Below are 21,189 nucleotides of genomic sequence, written 5' to 3' on the forward strand. Positions count from 1 at the left end.
CCGCTGTCTGATGATGCCTAATAACAACTACCAACTCACAGCATCTCCTTACCATTTTTCAGGACAACCTGGGAGTTGGTTTGTAGAATACAATTGTACATGGGGCTAAGGTTGGTTATTTATTCATGTTCTGATGGTAATTCTGGCTCTGCATTCATGTGCTGACGGTGGTTCTGGTGCTACATTTATGTGCTGACGGTGGTTCTGGCGTTGTATTCATGTGCTGACCTTGGTTCTGGCTTTGCATTCATGTGCTAACGGTGGTTGCGGTGTTGCATTTATGTGCTGACCTTGGTTCTAGCTTTGTATTCATGTGCTGAAGGTGGTTCTGACTGTGCATTCATGTTCTGAGCTTGGTTCTGATGCTGCATTCATGTGCTGATGGTTCTTGCACTGCATTTATGTACTGATGGTGGTTTTTGAGCTGCATTCATGTACTGAGTCTGATTCTGGTGCTGCATTTATGTACAGATGGTGGTTCTGGTGCTGCACTTATGTAATGACAGTGGATCTGATCTTGTACACATTTAACAATCCAAAACAAGCTTCATGGCTTCAAGTTAAAATGTAAAAAAAAAAATCTTCAAAACTTTGTTTTGAGATTATGAGGAGAATTTGACGAGATTCTTATCCAAAAACAGTGTAAATTAGCGTCTGTTCATATTGATTTTTTGAGCAGAAACTGAGCATAATCACACCAAATCCTCATTAAATCCTTACAAACTTTATTCCAGAGATGCATTAATGTACTCATGGTGGTTCTAGTGATGTATTCATGCAAGTGCCCCTAACATGATACTAACTGCTCACATCCTCTTGATGTCTGATGCTTCCTTTTTGTTATAAAAATTATAAACTGCTGTTATGTCTGCTGTCTATAATTGATTGGTTGCAGCGCCGTCATTGTTACGTGATATCAGCGTTGCAGACAATAGCAGGCCTGGGAGGGACAATAAAGCAGTTTGTTTTCAAACAATCAATCAATCCAGGGAATGGGTTTCCAAAACCGTGAAACCACTTTCAGGGCATTTTTTTTTTACCATCTTTTTTTTTTTTTTCAGTGTTTTCTCATTGTTTTTGTCACATTTCTTACTGCGCTTATAAGAAAAAGCAATGGTAAAACGCAATAAAAAAGACGTCCAGGCATCTTCCGAGCCTTCCTATTAACCTGCATAGTAAAGTACAGAGCGTCTTCCGAGTGGCAAACACCAGAAGAATGGAGCAGTCACTGCTTTTAATCACTTGGTGGTTTTAGAAACCTGAACTGGTTAAAAGATGCTGAAAATCCTGAACACAACGAGTAGATGCATATGGTCATTCCAGTATTTTTCATAGTGGTTTCCATTGTGGGATCTGCCCCCAAAAAATGTCATTGCACCTTCCCTAAGTGGTATGCACCCAAAATAATCACCAGTGAAAACTACAGCTTCCTTCCATTCCCCCTTTCCAAAAAAGCAAAGTTATGGGTCTCAGAAATTGGTGGAAAAAAATCTGATTTTGTATCCCTGCCCTTCAGCAATATGAAGAAGCCACTGCACTATGGAGGGCAGCATCCTCTTCATTATCTATGAGCTCTGTAGGGAAAATAGCAGCAAATAAAGCAATAAATAGGACTGTAAGTTGGTTACAGCTGTGACTACAAGTTATATGGTCGTGTTACACAATCTACAAGTGCACAAAGATATCACACATTCACCACGCGACAAGTGGGCCTGTGTACCCCCAAATGCCAGGGCTGAATGTGAGTCCCAGTCCGGCCCTGGCTGCAGCATTAACAAGCCATCAACCATCGCAGCCGGGCACTGTCCATGGCGGGGACATGTGCAAGTTGTCCATGTCAATCGTATACCCAATTACATAGCACCACAAACTACACATCTAAGGACAGGTGCTTGTTCAGGATTTGACAAAAAATAAAAAAATGCAGAAGAAAGCGTAGGCACAAGACAGCACTAAACCCACTAAAAATATAGTAATACAAATTTTATTTATTGTGCAACATTAAAACCACATTAAAAACGATAGAAAGACCATCATGCTGCTGGAGAGCCACCGAATGGTACACTATTAATCACTAGAAACAAACATCAATAAGCAAATGTATAGAAAAAGTGACAATGCAAGTGTGGCGCCACTGAATACATCAGGGTGCCACAGGGAACTGCATCCTTACCCATGGTTCCAGGTACCCAAGAAACAGGTGTCACTCCCATCTGCACCTCAAAACTAGAGTTGAGCGTGGTTCGCGGTTCGAGGTTCTCCAGTTCGGGGCTCGAGTGATTTTTGGGGCTGTTCGAGATCGAACTAGAACTCGAGCTTTTTGCAAAAGCTCGATAGTTCTAGATACGTTCGATAACGGTTCTAGCAGCAAAAAGCAGGGCTTTTTACAGCTGCAGTGTGCAGGAGCCATCGCTGGCAGCCTGCCAGAAGCTGGTAACCAAGATAAACATCGGGTATCCAAGCAAAGCGCTTTGGTTAGTAACCCGATGTTTATCTTAGTTACGTGCAGGAAGCCCACACTTCCCCGCTCAGCTCGCTCCGCCCCCTCCTGCCCGCGGCATGTACACATACATACACACACACACACACACACACAAACCCCCCCCCCCCCCCCCGCTCGGCTTACCTGCGGTGATGAAGTCCCGCCATCCCGACCTCAGCGCTGTCACTGTCCTCCATGGCCGCCGCTTGTCACATCACCTCTCGCTTCCGACCCGAGACTGACTAGCGGTGACGTCACGGACCTCTCGCGATACTTGAGGGGAAGGCGCCGGTCATTGAACTCAGTGACAGGGGCTGTCAGTGTGCTGGAGATCAGCGCAGGTAATGTACCTTGCTGACAGCAGCACTTGTCATGCCCTGCAGTGACCTGGGCTGACCCATTGATGTTAGCTCAGGTCACTGCATTGCTCTACCAGCCAATGGGGAACATCCTGCTCTTCATTGACTGGGACAGTGTGGATCGTCATGGCAACCCCTTGGATTACACCAGACCTGGATTTGTTTTTCATTCTAATAAATTGGTTAAAGAGGGAATGTTTTGGGGAGTGTTTTTTCAAATAAAAATGTGTTTGTCGTCTATTTTTTTTTATTACTGACTGGGTTGGTGATGTCGGGTATCTGATAGACGCCTGACGTCACCAACCCCAGGGCTTGATGCCAGGTGACATTACACATCTGGTATTAACCCCATATATTACCCCGTTTGCCACCGCACCAGGGCTCCACTTTTTCTCCATTTTTTTCTCCACTTTTTCTCCACTTTTTCTCCATTTTTTTCTCCACTTTTTCTCTACTGTTTCTACATTTTTTTCTCCACTTTTTCTCCACTTTTTCTCTACTTTTTCTACATTTTTTTCTCCACTTTTTCTCCACTTATTCTCCACTTTTTCTCCACTTTTTCTCCACTTTTTCTCCACTTTTTCTCCATTTTTTTTCTCCACTTTTTCTCCTCTTTTTCTCCACTTATTCTCCACTTTTTCTCCATTTTTTTCTCCACTTTTTCTCCACTTTTTCTCCAATTTTTCTCCACTTTTTCTCCACTTTTTCTCCACTTTTTCTACATTTTTTTCTCCACTTTTTCTCCACTTTTTCTCCACTTATTCTCCACTTTTTCTCCACTTTTTCTCCACTTTTTTTCCATTTTTTTCTCCACTTTTTCTCCATTTTTTTCTCCACTTTTTCTCCACTTTTTCTCCACTTTTTCTCCACTTTTTTCCATTTTTTTCTCCACTTTTTCTCCATTTTTTCTCCACTTTTTCTCCACTTTTTCTCCACTTTTTTTCCATTTTTTTCTCCACTTTTTCTCCACTTTTTCTCCACTTTTTCTCCATTTTTTTCTCCATTTTTTCTCCACTTTTTCTCCACTTTTTCTCCACTTTTTCTCCACTTTTTCTCCACTTTTTCTCCTTTTTTTTCTCCACTTTTTCTCCACTTTTTCTCCACTTTTTTTCCATTTTTTTCTCCACTTTTTCTCTACATTTTTTTCTCCACTTTTTCTCCACTTTTTCTCCACTTTTTCTCCACTTTTTCTCCACTTTTTTTCCATTTTTTTCTCCACTTTTTCTCCATTTTTTTCTCCACTTTTTCTCCACTTTTTCTCCACTTTTTTTCCATTTTTTTCTCCACTTTTTCTCTACTTTTTCTACATTTTTTTCTCCACTTTTTGTCCACTTTTCCTCCACTTTTTCTCCACTTTTTCTCCACTTATTCTCCATTTTTTTCTCCACTTTTTCTCCACTTTTTCTCCACTTTTTCTCCACTTTTTCTCCACTTTTTCTCCTTTTTTTTCTCCACTTTTTCTCCACTTTTTCTCCACTTTTTTTCCATTTTTTTCTCCACTTTTTCTCTACTTTTTCTACATTTTTTTCTCCACTTTTTCTCCACTTTTTCTCCACTTTTTCTCCACTTTTTTTCCATTTTTTTCTCCACTTTTTCTCCATTTTTTTCTCCACTTTTTCTCCACTTTTTCTCTACTTTTTCTCCATTTTTTTCTCCATTTTTCTCCACTTTTTCTCCACTTTTTCTCCATTCTTTTTCTATGGTCGGTCTACCCATTAGCTCTGCCATGCACACTGTAGCTCTACACCTACTGCACATGTTACTTTATGATTGACATCTCTTTCGTACCAGAGCTGTCTAAGTCTACTCTGACCCCATATTTGTCATTACTATATTGTCCTTGTACTGTATTATGACATTTGTATCATGTGTTTCATTTCTTGCTGTGTTGCAATTTTTTTGCTGCATCCCAATTGTACATCTACATTGTTCGAGTTTATGTTATTGTTCTCTCACTCTTATGTGATACTGATTATTGTCATTTTTCATGATTACATGCAGATAAGTCCAATCTGACGAAGGCTCAGGCCGAAACGTCATTTGTAACTTGTTTTGGACAAAAACATATATGCTTATGAAAAAAATTTTTTTCTCAATACGGACCAATAAAGAGTGATTTTGCATTACTATCCGTTGTGACTTACTGACTTAGTCTGAGAGATTTAGAGTGCCGAGGTTACTCACTAATTTTATCTATTATTACCTCTGAGCACCTATATACCAGTGAGCAGAGCTTCCTCTACAGTAGTTCTCCTGATTAGGCATGCCCTTACCTCATGAGCAGGGCATTGCAGCTTTGGTAGCAACCATTACGACATGGACTCTGCTGCTGTGGACCCGAGAAGAGTGAGTGCAGATTCATTGCACCCACACTCCTCACATGAAGGGTCCGCACTCCTAGAAAATGGGGGATACGTTCCCTGAGTGTCTCCCCCCCATATTCTAGACGGTCCAGAGTCGTTGTGGGACCCCTTTATTTTTTTTCTTACAATAAATTGGTGAAAGAGGAAATGTTTTGGGGACTGTTTTTTCAAATAAATTTCTTTTGTCGATCTTTTTTTTTTTGTTAGTACCGACAGTTTATGATGTTGAGTATCTAATAGACGCCATGACATCACAAACTGCTGGGCTTGATCTCAGGTTACTTTACAGCTAGTAACAACCCGATTTATTACCCCGTTTGCCACTGCACCAGGGCACGGGATGAGCTGGGGTGAAGCGCCAGGATTGGCGCATCTAGTGGATGCGCCACGTCTGGGGTGCCTGCGGCCTGCTATTTTTAGGCTGTGAAGGCCCAATAACTATGGACTTTCCCACCCTGAGAATACCAGACCACAGCTGTCCGCTTTACCTTGGCTAGTGATCCAATTTGGGGTGGACCCTACTTTTATTGTGTAATTATTAATTTTTATACAATAATTATAAAAAAGAGCCTGAGGGGACCTCCACATTGGATCCCCAACTACGGTAAAGCTGCCAGCTGTGGTTTTCAGGCTACAGCCGTCTGCTTTACCCTAGCTGGCTATCAAAAATGGGGGGACCCAACGTCATTTTTTTTTTTAACTATTTTTTAAATAGAAAAAATTAATGGGCTTCCCTGCATTTTGATTGCCAACCAAGGTAACGGCAGGCAGATGGGGGTGGCAACCCATAGCTGTCTGCTTTATCTGCGCTGAGAATCAAAAATACCGCGGAGCGCTACGTCATTTTTTTAAAGATTTATTTTTACAGCACTGTGATGTCCAGCAATCAAAATACAGGGAAGCCCATTTTATTTTTAGTTATTTAAATAAATAATTAAAAAAAATATATATGGGCTCCCGCTGCATTTTTTGTATTGCTAGCTAAGAGTAATCCAAGCAGCTACTGGCTGCTAACCCCCACTGCTTGGTGTTACCTTCACTGGCAATGGAAAATCCAGGGAAGCATTTTTTATTTTTTTTGCCAAAAAACTACAAAAAAAGGACGTGAGCTTCGCCATATTTTTGTATGCTAGCCAGGTATAGCAGGCAGGTGCTGGAAGAGTTGGATACAGCGCCAGAATATGGCGCTTCTATGAAAATGCCATTTTCTGAGGCGGCTGCAGACTGCAATTCGCAGCAGTGGGGCCCAGAAAGCTCAGGCCAACCTGTGCTGCGGATTCCAATCCCCAGCTGCCTAGTTGTACCTGGCTGGACACAAAAATGGGGCGAAGCCTACGTCATTTGTTTTCTAATTATTTCATGAAATTCATGAAATAATAAAAAAAGGGCTTCCCTTTATTTTTGGTTCCCAGCCGGGTACAAATAGGCAACTGGGGGTTGGGGGCAGCCGTACCTGCCTGCTGTACCTGGCTAGCATACAAAAATATGGCGAAGCCCACATAATTTTTTCAGGGGGCAAAAAACTTCTGCATACAGTCCTGGATGGAGTATGCTGAGCCTTGTAGTTCTGCAGCTGCTGTCTATCTGTATGGAGAAGAGCAGACAACAGCTGCAGAACTACAAGGCTCAGCATACTCCATCCAGGACTGTATGCAGAATTTTTTTGCCCACCAAAAAAATGACGTAGGCTTCGCCATATTTTTGTATGCTAGCCAGGTACAGCAGGCAGCCACGGGCTGCCTCCAACCCCCAGTTGCCTATTTGTACCCGGCTGGGAACCAAAAATATAGGGAAGCCCGTTTTTTTTAATTATTTCACTTATTTCATGAAATAATTAAAAAACAAATGACGTGGGCTTCGCCCCATTTTTGTGTCCAGCCGGGTACAACTAGGCAGCTGGGGATTGGAATCCGCAGCACAGGTTAGCCCGAGGTTTCTGGGCGCCTCTGCTGCGGATTTCAGTCTGCAGCCGTCCCAGAAAATGGCGCTCTCATAGAAGCGCCATCATCTGGCGCTGTATCCAACTCTTCCAACAGCCCTGGAGCCAGGTGGCTTGTTGGGTAATCATGAGTTAATACTGGCTTTGTTTTACTAGCCAGTATTAAGCCAGAGATTCTTAATGTCAGGCACGTTTGACCCAGCCATTAAGAATCTCCAATAAGGGGTTAAAAAAAACTCCACACAGAGAAAAAATACTTTAATAGAAATAAATACACAGACACATTAGAGACTCCATCTTTATTACCCCCTGTCAGCCCTCCACGATCCTGCTCTTCTGTCTTCTTTCTTTCTAGTGTAGTAGTAGTGACGATTGTAGTGAGGATGAGGTTCACCAGCCCATCATGGGCTGGGGAACCTCATCCTCAGTACAATCCTCACTACAATCGGGAAGCAGCGTGCAGCCTTCACTCCGTGAGTGATCACTGCTGGCTGTCAGCGGTAACAGCGGTAACGCTGACAGACGCGTTACCATAGCAACGGTGCTCTCGGAGCCGCGGTTAGCGGTGACGTCACCGCTAACTGCGTTGCTATGGCAACGGTGATCTCCGTTAATGACCGGCTGTGTCAGCCGGTCCCTAACGGAACGGGGAGTCGACCGTGTGCTAGAGCATGTCGCCGGTACACGGCGATACACATATGTGCACCGTGTACCGGAGAGATGCACTCGCAGGTCCTACATGACGTGTCATAGTCATGTGACCAGTCTGTAGCCAATGAGATAATAGCCACGTAACTGGTCACATGGCTATTTTGACGTCACGATAGGTCCTGCATCTCTGCTGGCAGTGCAGGTCACCGGGAGGATTCAGCGATCATCGGATGGAATAGCGGCAGGAGACAGAGTGCAGAAGGGATCGCGAGGACCGGTAAGTGTTATGGCAATGTTTATTAACTGTTTGTGTACATTTATAATGCATTTTTATGTGTTTGTGATTGCCTCCCATTATAGCCTATACGTTCGAGTTCGGTTCGTTGAACGTTCGACGAACCGAACTCGAACGGAACCCCCGTTCGGCGAGCCGACCTCGAGCCGAACCGGGACCGGTTCGCTCATCTCTACTCAAAACCCAATCACCTCACATCAGACACTGTCAGATATACCAGTAGGTTAGTCTAGCTGGAAAAAGGGCCACCCACCTAGGGGTCAAGCAGACTGTAAGAGGGAGAGAGAAGAAGAAGTAGGCTCCGGAGAGTGAGGAGCTGACAGAGTGAGCTCCTGGGGAGCTAGTGAAACTGATTGGGTCACAAGCAGTGGCTCGGGTCCAGAGGAGTTGGGGACTGGTTGCAGGGAAGTTGGACAGGGGTGTGACAGATGTAGTCTTGGACTGACTGTCGGCACCAGAAGGGCCCAACAGAACTGATTGGTACCGAGCACGACGGGGTACAGGACCCTAGGTCAGGAGCCGATTCAACGTCCTGACAATTCACCTGAAAGGGAGAGGATCTTCATGGACTTCCCTATGCGCTCAGAGATTGAGGGCATTAGCACAACGAGTGGGATAGGGTTTTTCCAGACACAGCGACCCACTGAAGTCCCAAGTGCCAGCCCTTAAGAGCACAGCTACACTACACATAGTGAGCAGGGCCCCAACAGCTTCAAGCCACAGGGGCCACCTACGGACAACAAACTGTGCATGGAGGTAGGCTCCAAATCACTAAGTGACACCGGTGGGACCGGATACTTGGACAGGCTACCAGCAGCGGCAGCTGTACACAGAGACTTTGGTTTACCTACAGTGTTTGTGTCTCCTTTCTCCACCTCATCCAACACCACGACTACCCGCAGTGAGTAACCTGATCCCTGTATCCTGTCCTCCCTAATCTACCAACACCCTGAGCCCGGGGCCTTCCCTACCTGTGGAGGGACTGATACCTTGCTGCTTCACACCATCTTCCCCGGTCCTCTCTCCAGCAGCGACAGTATTCCCATTACCGCAACCCGCAGGTGGTGATACAAACTTTTTCCCATTAAATACCCCCCTTTTACAGATCAGAGTGTCCAACAAGCTGGATCCGGACCCCTCGAGCCACGACGATCCCAGATCCGAGCAGCCCGACTAACACCGGGGCGGTACACAAGCAGTCTATAATATTCAGATAATTTCCTGAATACACAATTTAAAATAGTGTCATTCAGGTAGAAAAGTCTACATATCAAACCTCGGGAAGGATAAATAGACAGGATTCAGAGGTCCAGAATTGCCCAAGGACTCATGAGGAATCCATAGTAGGGAATATAGAACCCAGCACAAACATGATGGAACTAAAGATCACCCAACCCAACGTGTGTCGCTGCAAGAGCTTCATAAATTAAATAAAATTTGTATTAATATATTTCTAGTGGGTTGACTGCTGACTTGTGTCTACGCTTTCTTCTCCATCTTCTCTTGCTGTTTGTTAGGCATTATGCACCCTTACTTTATTTATTTATCCAGGTTTACTGATTGTTTATATATTTGCTATGCATTCCTGCCTTGCCTATAGATTTGACAAACAATGTCTGCTCTTTTTCTTTGCAGTACCCCATTTGTCAATGGTAGTTTCTGGGATTGCAGCTCAGTCCCATTTAAAGACACAGACAAGAGCGCGCAGTATCTCAAAGAGGCTGGAACCTTTTCTAACCCCAGGCAATCTCTTTTTAGAGAATCAGGCACCAATTAAAAAGTGTCCAGTTTTGCTCTCATTTTACTCAGTGCTCCCCCGACTTAGAAGATTAATCTGCCATGCAATTTTAGACAAATGGGATTTTTAATGAGTGCAAATTTCTATGGTCTTTACCAATGTCATGGTTGTCTCCATGTTTTTGGAGACTATGACAGCTTTTTGACTGGAACCCCTCATCTCTATATGGGACCATCCTGCATTTAAATGTTTTGTTTTCTTTGGTCTTGAAGCAGTTAATGGCAGTTTTTCTGCTAGTGGCTTTCCTGCACTTAAGGTCAGCTGCAGCTGCTTGTTAGCCACGCCCCCTTGTGTTTAAAGGGAACCTGTCACCAGATGTTTATAATACTCACCTAACGGTCGGTGCGGAGCAGACTGGTCAGATGGCGTCTCTATTCTCTGGGTCTGCGCCTCCTCTTTCGGCCATCTTTGACCTCCTTCTCAAGCTAGTGTGGATAACGCATTCTACTTCATCAACACTAGCCAACATTGAGGTCCTGCGCAGGTTCACTTTGATCTGCCCTGAGTAGGGCAGATCAAAGTATTGTAGTGCGTCTGCACGGGACCTCAATGTCGGCTAGTGTAGATGACGTAGAACGCGTTATCCACACTAGCTTCAGAAGAAGCAGGACAAAGATGGCCGAAAGAGGAGGCACGGACCCAGAGAATAGAGACGCCCATCCGACCAGCCTGCTCCGCACCGACCATTTGTTGAATATTATAAACATTCGGTGACAGGTTCCCTTTAAATAGTTAGGTTTCCCAGCAAGCCTTGCTGACTATTCAAAGCCATTTGTATACTGCCCCCTTTGGTGAAGGAGCCATTGAGAATTCGTCCTGAAGTTGGATCTTCTCCATTTTTTGGTTATATTCCCCTGTTTGTCTCACCTACCCTTTTGTTGTATTAGTGCTGCGGTGGGCCTAGTGAGCCGTACCACCCCACTCCTTAGCTAGGACTAAAGTAGGGATTTTTTAGGGCTTCAGGTATTCCTGCTCAGTGACAGGTGTGGAGCCTGTATAAGGTCTGGCTAGGAGTGCATCGTACAGCGCCAGGCTAAGGTAGGAGGTGTCCATCTACCCTCTCACTAGCGCCAGGGCCCACCGTTGTTATTGTGTTCCTGGTGTTTCCCCTTGTTTGTGGTGCAGTTGTGGGGTGTTTTCTGTTGCGCTTCAGACTTCTGTTGGTCTATAAGCGCTCGCCACGCTTGTTATGTGACAACCACGGGAGCGGAGTATACAATGTAATAATTCAAAGCGGTCAAAAGACACAACTCCAGATAATCCAGTGAGCCATGCACACTTGTTAGAAACCATAAAAATTAGCTCTACATTAAACTACCCATAGATGGAAAACCATATGGAGGATTCAAAAATAACAAAAAACAGAATATTAAGGGGACCATCGGGAGTATAATGAGAGAAAAAATGGCCACTTTTGACCTGGTTACAGATCCTCCTTAATGTTTTTACTGCTTTTATTTACATCTTTTTACTTATGATGATGTAAATTAAAGGCGCTAATAAACTCTTCTTTAAGATTTTGGTTTTGAGTGGTCCCAGTGGGCTACATGCGCCTAGAATAGGTCGTGGTTAAGCTTCTGGTAAGGATTAAACATTAATGATTAATGAGAGCTGAACATAGCGTGAACATTCGTAATGAAATGCATAAGAATACACGAGGAGAGCCGTCCCCCGGGGGCTCTGATTGTGACGCCGGCTTCTTTACTCCTAAACAGCCCCCCTGAGAACCTCTAAACGCACGTCAAGGATGTTGCGCTTCTGATTAACTAAACATTCTTGAGATAAATGAACGTCTTCAGAATTTGTAAGAAACAATAAAAATGATTCTTTTAAATTAAAAGCCAAAGTGGAGGAAATCTTTACAATTAATTTACTTATTACTCCCAAAAGTAATCCGTTTAATGCGCTCAGAATGAAATTATAAAATCCATGGCTTCACTTTGTCTTGATAAAACGCCAGTGAGAGCAGTAAATAGATGAGGGACATTTACTGTATGTATTTATACACAGCTCAGAGTATTTTATGATGCGTTGTCCGGCCGAGAATATATCAGAGATCTGTCCCGGTAAAGATTTATAGCTCTGATTAGAGGATATTCCTGGGTTCTGTAGTAAACGAGATGCACATTCATGAATATGAAATATAATGTCGGTAACACAGCACCAAGTCTGGTTCATATCCTAGTGTCTCTAGTAATTTGTGTATGGGTCGTATGGGTACAGATTTGGGCCCAAGTCATCCTTTATCTGGGTGTTTTAGACAATTTTCGTATTTTTGTTGTGTGGCATTCATTGGTGTTTTTTGCTCCAAATTTTTCAAAATGACACACATCATTGATTAATTATTTGCAAATCATAAATGGCATTTATTTTTTTCTTCAATTGTTTTTGAAACATGATAGTTCAAAAAGTTGTACGTTCTGCTAAAATGTCACATAAACTGTGCTATTTTCAGGTGTACATAAAAGCATTCCAAGGGGGTATAGGGGGGCATTTGTGAAAAACTGTAGTAAAGTTTAAAATTGATGAATCAGCTTTTACACATCTGGAAACCTCAAATGGTGAACATAAAAAGGCAACAACAGACATACTGTATATTTTAGTAGACGTACATAAAGGGAATCTGTCAGCAGGTTTTTGCTACTTTATCTGAGAGCAGCATGAGGTAGGCAAAGTGATCCTGAATCCAATGATGTATCACTTAGATGAGTGTTCCCCAACTTTTGTCCTCAAGGCCCACCAACAGGGCATGTTTTCAGGATTTCCTCATAATGCACAGGTGTTGGAATCATTACCTCTGCATGTTATTAAATTATCACTGGTGCAATACTAAGGAAATCCTGAAAACATGCACTGTTGGTGGGTCTTGAAGACTGGAGTTGGGGAACCCTAACTTAGATTACTGAGTGCAGCTGTTCTGACACAATCAGAATTTTTAGATGTAGTCTTGTAGCAGAGCTGAGAGAGCTGTCCCCGCCCACCAGAGGTACTCAATAGAGATTGTACATTGACAGTGAAGTGTCAGAGGAGGGGGCATCCTGGATTGCTGTGCATGTGACATTGTAGTCCGAGCAATGAGACATTCAGCTTCTTAAGCAAGCATAGCAAATAAACAACAGATCAGACAGTGAAAAGGCAGGCATTCCTGTATTCTCTGTGTTATCCCTTGCAGTATACTGTCTTCAGCTTACATATCAAAAACCCGCTGACAGATTCCTTTTAAAAGAAGAATTACGTGCAAATGAAAAACAGGTGAAAAACATCCAGAACTAAATAAAAAAGATGGAACAGCAAAAGTGAATCGGTACCATAGTCTTTATATTATTTTACACTTACAAACGTAAATATAGAATGTACCTATTCATTATATGAGCTGGTGGAATCTAAGTGGGTTTGTGCTTAGGATCACTGATCTCGGTAAGATTATGGATTATTTCATGAGCGTCAATCTCTCAGTCAGGCCTCTGCCACACTCACGTGAAAATCACGCATGTGCCGAGAGACACGTATTTCCCCTGCGTGTTGCATGCAGGTAAGTACGTGTCTCTGGTACGTGCGGGCCACGTGTGTTCTACGTGTGCTATCCGCGATAGCACACATAGAACAGGAAATTTACATACTCACGTGGTCCTTCCTGCTGTCCGCGCTGCTGTCCGTGGTGCTGATCTTCGGTCTCCAGCCCTGCCGTCTCCCCGCTGCTGCTGCTGCCAGGCAGTGAAGTGAATATTAAATGATCGGCGGTTTGCAGCAAGAGGCAGCAGCGTCAGAGACAGGAGGACTGGAGAAGGTGAGTTAAGGTTCTTTTTTTTTCTCTGACACGTGTGTTTTCTCTGGAGCATGTCACACGGGACCGCATCCACACTACACCCGTGCTGCGGGAGAAAACACTGACATGTCAGCGTTTAGAAAAACACACACACGTACAAACGCACACGGACACACGTTCCGTGTGGTTTTACGTGTGTGTGCCTGCTACAATAGGGTAGCATTGCTTAACGAGTCTCTGTGCCGCCGGTACGTGCAAAAAATGACAAACACGTGCCGGCGGCACGGATGTGTGTCGAAGGCCTAACATTGTGAATTATTACGTGATTGCTGATCTTGGTGACATTATGAATTTTTCCACGATCACAGATTTCTGTAATATTTTGGATTACTCCATGAACATCATTAAAGACACTTGTCTAATAAAAGAGGACAACTTGAGCAATAGTCAAATATCTGACTTCTGCTCATAGGTCACAGCCAGTCATGAGCGAATATATTCGAGTAGAATTGAATTTTATTTGAATATTACAAAAATTTGCACTTGCAAAAATGCAGTTTTTGTAATTTGCTTCTGCATAGATTCAAAAAATTAGCTTGCATTGGCCACCATTTTTCTGATCCATAAAGGGCCATGAAAAGGTTTAAAAATAAAAAAAATACTTTTACTCACTTTACCATTCACCTCTCTGGCCCCTGTTCTCCTCTGGCCCCTGTTGTCCTCTGGCCCCTGTTCTCCTCTGGCCCCTGTTCTCCTCACTTTCACCAGTCCCGTCTTCATTGCATTTTCTTACTGTCACCGCAAACCTTGAAATCCCATGGTCAAGGTCTTGGCTCTGCTCTTGATGTCATAAAGTAATGGTCGTTCATTCCCTTGCGCAGAACCCGCCAGGACCTCCTCAGACACTGAGGTCCTGCATGTCCCGCCCTAGCATGAGAGGTGGGGATTTCAGCACTTGCACCAGTGATAAGAACATTCGATGAGGGCCAGACGGGTGATGATAAGGACCGGATGGGTGACAGTAAAGCAGAGGGGCCAGAAATCTGAACTAAGAATTTTCTTATTGGTTACATCTTACATTTATGATGTTCTGGGGTCTCTGAAGACCACAGAGCGTAATATGGGACATTAAGTTAGCAGTGAATAATTCTTTTGTGAATCAATTTTCCTGGATAAAGCCATTTGAACAGTTGAATTGGAATTTTTCCAAATCATGGGGAATAGAGAAGAATACATTAATACATACAGGCATAGTAGGGAATGATGTAATCACACATTGTCATGTTCTCATTTAGCTACTGTAGGTGGACATGGTGGTAATCATGCCCGGCTGTGAAAATCTGGAGGGAAACTGCTTTTTTTACTCTTTTTCTCCATTCCTGAATCCTTTTTTAACTATATTGTCTTTAAAATTCCACCACATTAAGAAAACGAATGTAACGAGGCAGGCTGTTCCGGTCTCATGCTGCTTGTGTTTCAGGCAGAATAAATCTCCTGTCAGGTTTCCTCTAATCTATTCTATTCTTTTACTATTATAGAAACACTTTGAAAAGCTGGTTCCTATTCACTTGTCGATATTGGCATGAAGCCAGCATTTCCATTAGGAATTTCTCATAAAATGTGATTAACCCGGCAGCATACACTTCTTGTAATTAAGTGAAGTGCATAGAAATGTATTCTGTCTATGATGTGTCCTATTGTAAAAAGTATCCGGGATAGCGTTCAAGGGGTGATCTCTTCGGTTTAAGAATACAATACCAAAATCATTTTGTTTGCTGCCATTTTTTGCTTAAAGGGAATCTGTCACCAGGTTTTTAGTATGGAATATGCAAGCAGCATGATATATACGGGCAGATACCCTAATTCCCGCAATTTCTCAACTGCTCATCTGCATGCTGTCATATTGCTAAAATCACTATTTTCTATGTTGCAGATTTAGGAGTTCTCTGAATGATGAGCCCTTTATAACTCCACCCACACCACCGATTGGCAGATTTCTATGTACATTGTAAATTGGCAGAAAGCTCCAATCAGTGGTGGTGGGAGCGGGATTACTCAGAGCAGGAGGACTACATGGCATGAGTCAACTAGTCCTCCAGCAATAATCTCCTACTGATAAATAATTGATTTTATCAAAACTGCAACAAGCAGCCCCGTAAGGGATAGATCACAGGAGTCAGGGTCTCTGACCCTACATCAAGAGTAGGGCTGGAATGGGGCACAGCCATAGTGGAAGACCGGACATGGCAGGAGTTTGTAAGGACAAGACACAGACAGGGTTAATGGGTAGTTTAAGCAGGAAAGGGTTAATAGAGGTTTGGCACGTTTACAACAGGATATGGAGGGCTAGTAATAGGATTTCAGTGGGTCACTTGGATTGGGGGGGACTATTATAGGATTGGTCGGACGTTTGTAGGAAGGGGTGTGGGAAGGAAGGAGGAGCAGCTGCTATAAGAAGAGGAAGAGCCGTCCAGACATCTTGTCTTATGGATCCGGAACGATGAACGAAGGCCAACGTCATTTTTTTCTAAATTCTTATGTATTTAGTGCCATAATCAGAACTATATTCCAATATACTTGTATTATACATTCCCTAACTATACTATTTTACTCTAGCCTCGCTTTTCTATTTTTTTTTTCTCTTTGCTTACCCATCTTTCCTACTTCTCTCCGTTCCCGCTGAATAAACCGATTATATTCACAACTGAGTCGTCCTTACTGCGCGTTGCATTTCTGGCCTCAGTTCTACACATGGAGTTTGTATGTTCTCAGTGTTTTGCTTGTTAACCCAGTGGTTAGGAAATAGGTGGCAAGGCGAGTGCCCAGAGTGTTGGATGCCAGGTGGTGCCAGCAAGCTATTCTGCCATAAGAGACACAAAATTGTAGAAACAATTCTACAAAAAGCCAATAAGGTCAAAAAACAAATTATTTATTGGTTAAAAAAGAGACCGTCACAACGGCATTTTAAACCAGAGGAAGAGGGCATCACATGTAATACAAAGCATGGAGGCAGATACTCTGTGATATATGGTAAAACAGTCCAGGAACAATAAAAAGCAGAAATTGTGACAATTTGGTTGGTAAACAAAGAAAATATATGACCAGGAGAAAAATAAGGAGAAAAATTAGACACACAGTTCTGCAATATAACATGTGTGTATATATCACGTTAATAAAAGTGAAAATTGCAGGACTGGAAGACCAGATGACGTGATATAAATGCAACTGTCAGCCTAGTGTAAAGTAAAAAGGACACCACGTGGGGTATGTGCAAACAATGGTGTGTTAAAGGGAATATAGCACTTGTGGCCTTAGCACAACATGATGCACACACCCCAAGTGTCAACCGTTTATAAATCTGATAGTTAACGTGGTGAAAAAATTAATAAGAAGTAGATACCTGATCAGTGGAGACCTGGACATGGAGGACCTGCCCACACATGGGATGCCCAGCCCGATACGCACGTTTCGGCGTCACCTTCATCAGGGGGTCATAGTCTGGGGTCACATGATGGTACAGTATATAAAATTGGTCTTGTGTTGAGAATAAAATCCCATAGTTCTGCTCTGCCTCATTGAATAATACTGGTTTAAGTGCAATCTTTCTTTTTATCAGACTTCACTCCTTCAATTTATACGTTTGTGTGAACAAACCCGTCCACCTGTAACTTTTGTGAGATCTCTCCATATATTCATGTCTAATGTGTATATATTTCCTTTCCAGAGCATTTTACTTGGATAAAACAAATCTGCCTCCAAATACCACATCGAAAGCTGCATACATTGATAAGGTAAATCATTTATGTTGCTAAGGAAAACATTAACATTTCCCACTTTAGAGTAATGACATGATAAGAAGTCATATATATGCAGAGCTCAATGTAATACCGATATTAAAAACCTGTCTAAACCCGTGCAATTTGTTCCATTCTATTGAATAAATGTGTCAGGCTCCTGGAATCAATTGTTTAAGCATGCCCGAGTGATGTTCTGCTAGTTCTGCTTTCATGGTTGGTAGGGAACCAAAAGTAAGTCAGCATGATAGGTAACCGGAATCCACAGTGGCCTGATGCATAGTAAATATGGAGGACTTTTCTATAGAAATGCGAAACTCACACAAAATGGTGATTTATAAAAATTCCATAAAATGTCTTGATTTCCAGTTTATTCTTCCAAATACTTTTTACCTTAAGGCAGAGGTCCCTTATCTTTCTTACATTAAGAGCCACATTCAGCGCTGAGTGAGGGTCGCGAGCCACATCGTGAGCCCCCAAGAAGTGTCATCCAGGTCCTGCTCCCCTGTTTCTACAGTAGAGACACCTAGAGCTCCCATTACTAGTGATGAGCGAGTACTAAAAAGCTCGGGTGCTCGAGGCTCGGGCCGAGCATCCCAAGATACTCGTGTACTCGTCCCGAGCACCGAGCCCAATGTTATCCTATGGGAGACCCGAGTATTTTTATGAAATGACCCCCGGCAGCATGTAGAAACCCTAAAAATGTCACAAAAGTCTCAGAAGAGTGCTCAAATGACATGGCAACAGCATGGGGAAGACCCCTTGAAGCATTTATCACTCAAAAGTCACAGCTGTGAACAATTTTGTCAGCGTTTTACGCCATTTTTACGGACTCACCAGAAAACCTTCAAAAATGACACCAAAATGAATTTTCATGGCAGAAATGTTAAGGGCACATACCCAATAGTGAGATAGAGCTGGTGTATGTTACTTTTTGAGATTAATACATGAAAGATTTTACGTAAAACATTGTGTGGCACTTCGATGTCCCTGAGAAGAGACGTACATGAAGGCCTCTTGAGTCTAATGTGCCCATTTTGAGGAAGTGAGTCTTTGTAGTATTTTCCTTTGCCAGGGCAGTCCAAAATTGTGAGGTTCACCAATGCCCCTGCATACAGACGTGCATGAGGGCCTGTAAACCTGAAGTGCCTATTGTAAGGAAGTGGGTCTATTGTAGTATAGCTCTTTGGCAGGGCAGCCAAAAATTGGGAGGCTCCACGTTGTCCCTGGATAGAGACGTGCATGAGGGCTTGTAAACCTGAAGTGTCCATTGTCAGGAAGTGGGTGTATTGTAGTATAGCCCTTTGGCAGGGCAGCCAAAAATTGGGAGGCTCCACGTTGTCCCTGGATAGAGACGTGCATGAGGGCCTGTAAACCTGAAGTGCCTATTGTAAGGAAGTGGGTCTATTGTAGTATAGCCCTTTGGCAGGGCAGCCAAAAATTGGGAGGCTCCATGTTGTCCCTGGATAGAGACGTGCATGAGGGCCTGTAAACCTGAAGTGTCCATTGTCAGGAAGTGGGTGTATTGTAGTATAGCCCTTAGGCAGGGCAGCCAAAAATTGGGAGGCTCCACGTTGTCCCTGGATAGAGACGTGCATGAGGGCCTGTAAACCTGAAGTGTCCATTGTCAGGAAGTGGGTGTATTGTAGTATAGCCCATTGGCAGGGCAGCCAAAAATTGGGAGGCTCCACGTTGTCCCTGGATAGAGACGTGCATGAGGGCCTGTAAACCTGAAGTGCCTATTGTAAGGAAGTGGGTCTATTGTAGTATAGCCCTTTGGCAGGGCAGCCAAAAATTGGGAGGCTCCACGTTGTCCCTGGATAGAGACGTGCATGAGGGCCTGTAAACCTGAAGTGTCCATTGTCAGGAAGTGGGTGTATTGTAGTATAGCCCTTAGGCAGGGCAGCCAAAAATTGGGAGGCTCCACGTTGTCCCTGGATAGAGACGTGCATGAGGGCCTGTAAACCTGAAGTGCCTATTGTAAGGAAGTGGGTCTATTGTAGTATAGCCCTTTGGCAGGGCAGCCAAAAATTGGGAGGCTCCACGTTGTCCCTGGATAGAGACGTGCATGAGGGCCTGTAAACCTGAAGTGCCTATTGTAAGGAAGTGGGTCTATTGTAGTATAGCCCTTTGGCAGGGCAGCCAAAAATTGGGAGGCTCCACGTTGTCCCTGGATAGAGACGTGCATGAGGGCCTGTAAACCTGAAGTGTCCATTGTCAGGAAGTGGGTGTATTGTAGTATAGCCCTTAGGCAGGGCAGCCAAAAATTGGGAGGCTCCACGTTGTCCCTGGATAGAGACCTGTTAGGTTCTTAGTGCATCCGTGCTTGCATTTAAAAACCGCACGTGTGTGCCTGTTGGTGGCAGCGTTCAGGTGCACTTGTGTGCGTTTTGCAAAAACTTGGATATAACGCACAAGTCTAGTGAATACACATCAGCACAGCATTGCAAAATGCGCAAGGGCGTTGGCAACGAACAAGGAAGTGGACGTTATGGTGGTGCAGGCAGAGACCGAGGTCGTGTGCAAGCTCTAATTTCGCCACAACAAAGGGCCAGATCTACTCGCTCGCACGTCCTGTCCCAAATTCTTGGGGACCGCAGCAGTACACCGCTCTTGAACCAAGACCAGTGTCAACAGGTTGTTAGTTGGATAGCGGATAATGCTTCCAGTCAGATTGGCACCACCACAAACACTCTGTCTTCCACACGGTCAAGTGTCAGTAGCCGTGATACTGCACCGCACATTTCAGAACCTGATCCTCCTTCCTACCACCAGGCCGAGTACACGTCCACGGACATTACTGATCCCACACTTGGACACTCGGAAGAGCTGTTCACGTTTCCATTCACACATTCTGGCCTCTCGCCAGCTCCTGTTGAAGTGGGCCATGACGAGATTGTATGTACAGATGCCCAAATATTTGAGAAGCCACGTTCTCACGAAGTTGGCAATGTGTCTCAACAAGGGGTGGACGATGATGAGACACAATTGTCAGGAAGTCAGGAGGAGGAGCAGGGTGCGGAAGAGGAAGACGACATGGTGGATGATCCAGTAACTGACCCAACCTGGCAGGAGGATATGCAGAGTGAGGACAGCAGTGCACAGGGGGAGGGAGGCATAGCATCCCAACAGGCAGTAAGAAGCAGGGTGGTGGCCCCAGGCAGACGTCAGGCAACCGTTCCCCGGAACAACAACACGACACAAGGTGCCTGTACAAATGTTAGGTCTTCCCGAGTCTGGCAGTTTTTTAAGTTGGCTCCAGATGATTCTACAAAGGCCATTTGCAACACCTGCCATGCCAGCATCAGCAGGGGTACCAAAACTAGCAGCCTGACCACCACCAGCATGATCAGGCACATGTCAGCCAAGCACCCGACTTTGTGGGATGTACAACAGAGTCGAGGAGCAGTGCTTGCTGATGTCACTGCTACGTCTTCGCTTGTTGTGCATGCAAGCCAATCCCCTGTCCATGCTGCCCGCGAACAAGCCTCCTCCGGCCCTGCACCTGCAGTTGCCCACGCAGAAATAACACCATCATCAAGCACGTCCTTGTCCCAGCGCAGCGTTCAGTTATCCATTCAGCAAACCTTTGAATGCAGGCGCAAATACACTGCCAACGCCCCACATGCCACACTTCTAAATGCTAACATTTCGCGACTGCTTGCGCTGGAAATGTTGCCTTTTAGGCTGGTGGAGACAGAAGCATTCCGCGACCTGATGGTGGCAGCTGTCCCATTTTACT

The 21,189-nt window shown here is 44.1% G+C and overlaps 1 protein-coding gene across 1 annotated transcript in view; it reads left to right on the plus strand.

The window, feature by feature from the left end:
• The window catches only part of PREX2 (phosphatidylinositol-3,4,5-trisphosphate dependent Rac exchange factor 2), a 582,180-nt gene that overhangs the window by 470,517 nt on the left and 90,474 nt on the right, over positions 1-21,189 (plus strand). Inside the window, exon 36 of the mRNA XM_075353190.1 lies at positions 17,378-17,444. Coding sequence (XP_075209305.1) covers positions 17,378-17,444 — 67 coding nt within the window. The remainder of the gene's footprint in view (positions 1-17,377; positions 17,445-21,189) is intronic.

Source organism: Anomaloglossus baeobatrachus, chromosome 6, assembly GCF_048569485.1.
Source record: "Anomaloglossus baeobatrachus isolate aAnoBae1 chromosome 6, aAnoBae1.hap1, whole genome shotgun sequence".
Taxonomy (NCBI): Eukaryota; Metazoa; Chordata; class Amphibia; order Anura; family Aromobatidae; genus Anomaloglossus; species Anomaloglossus baeobatrachus.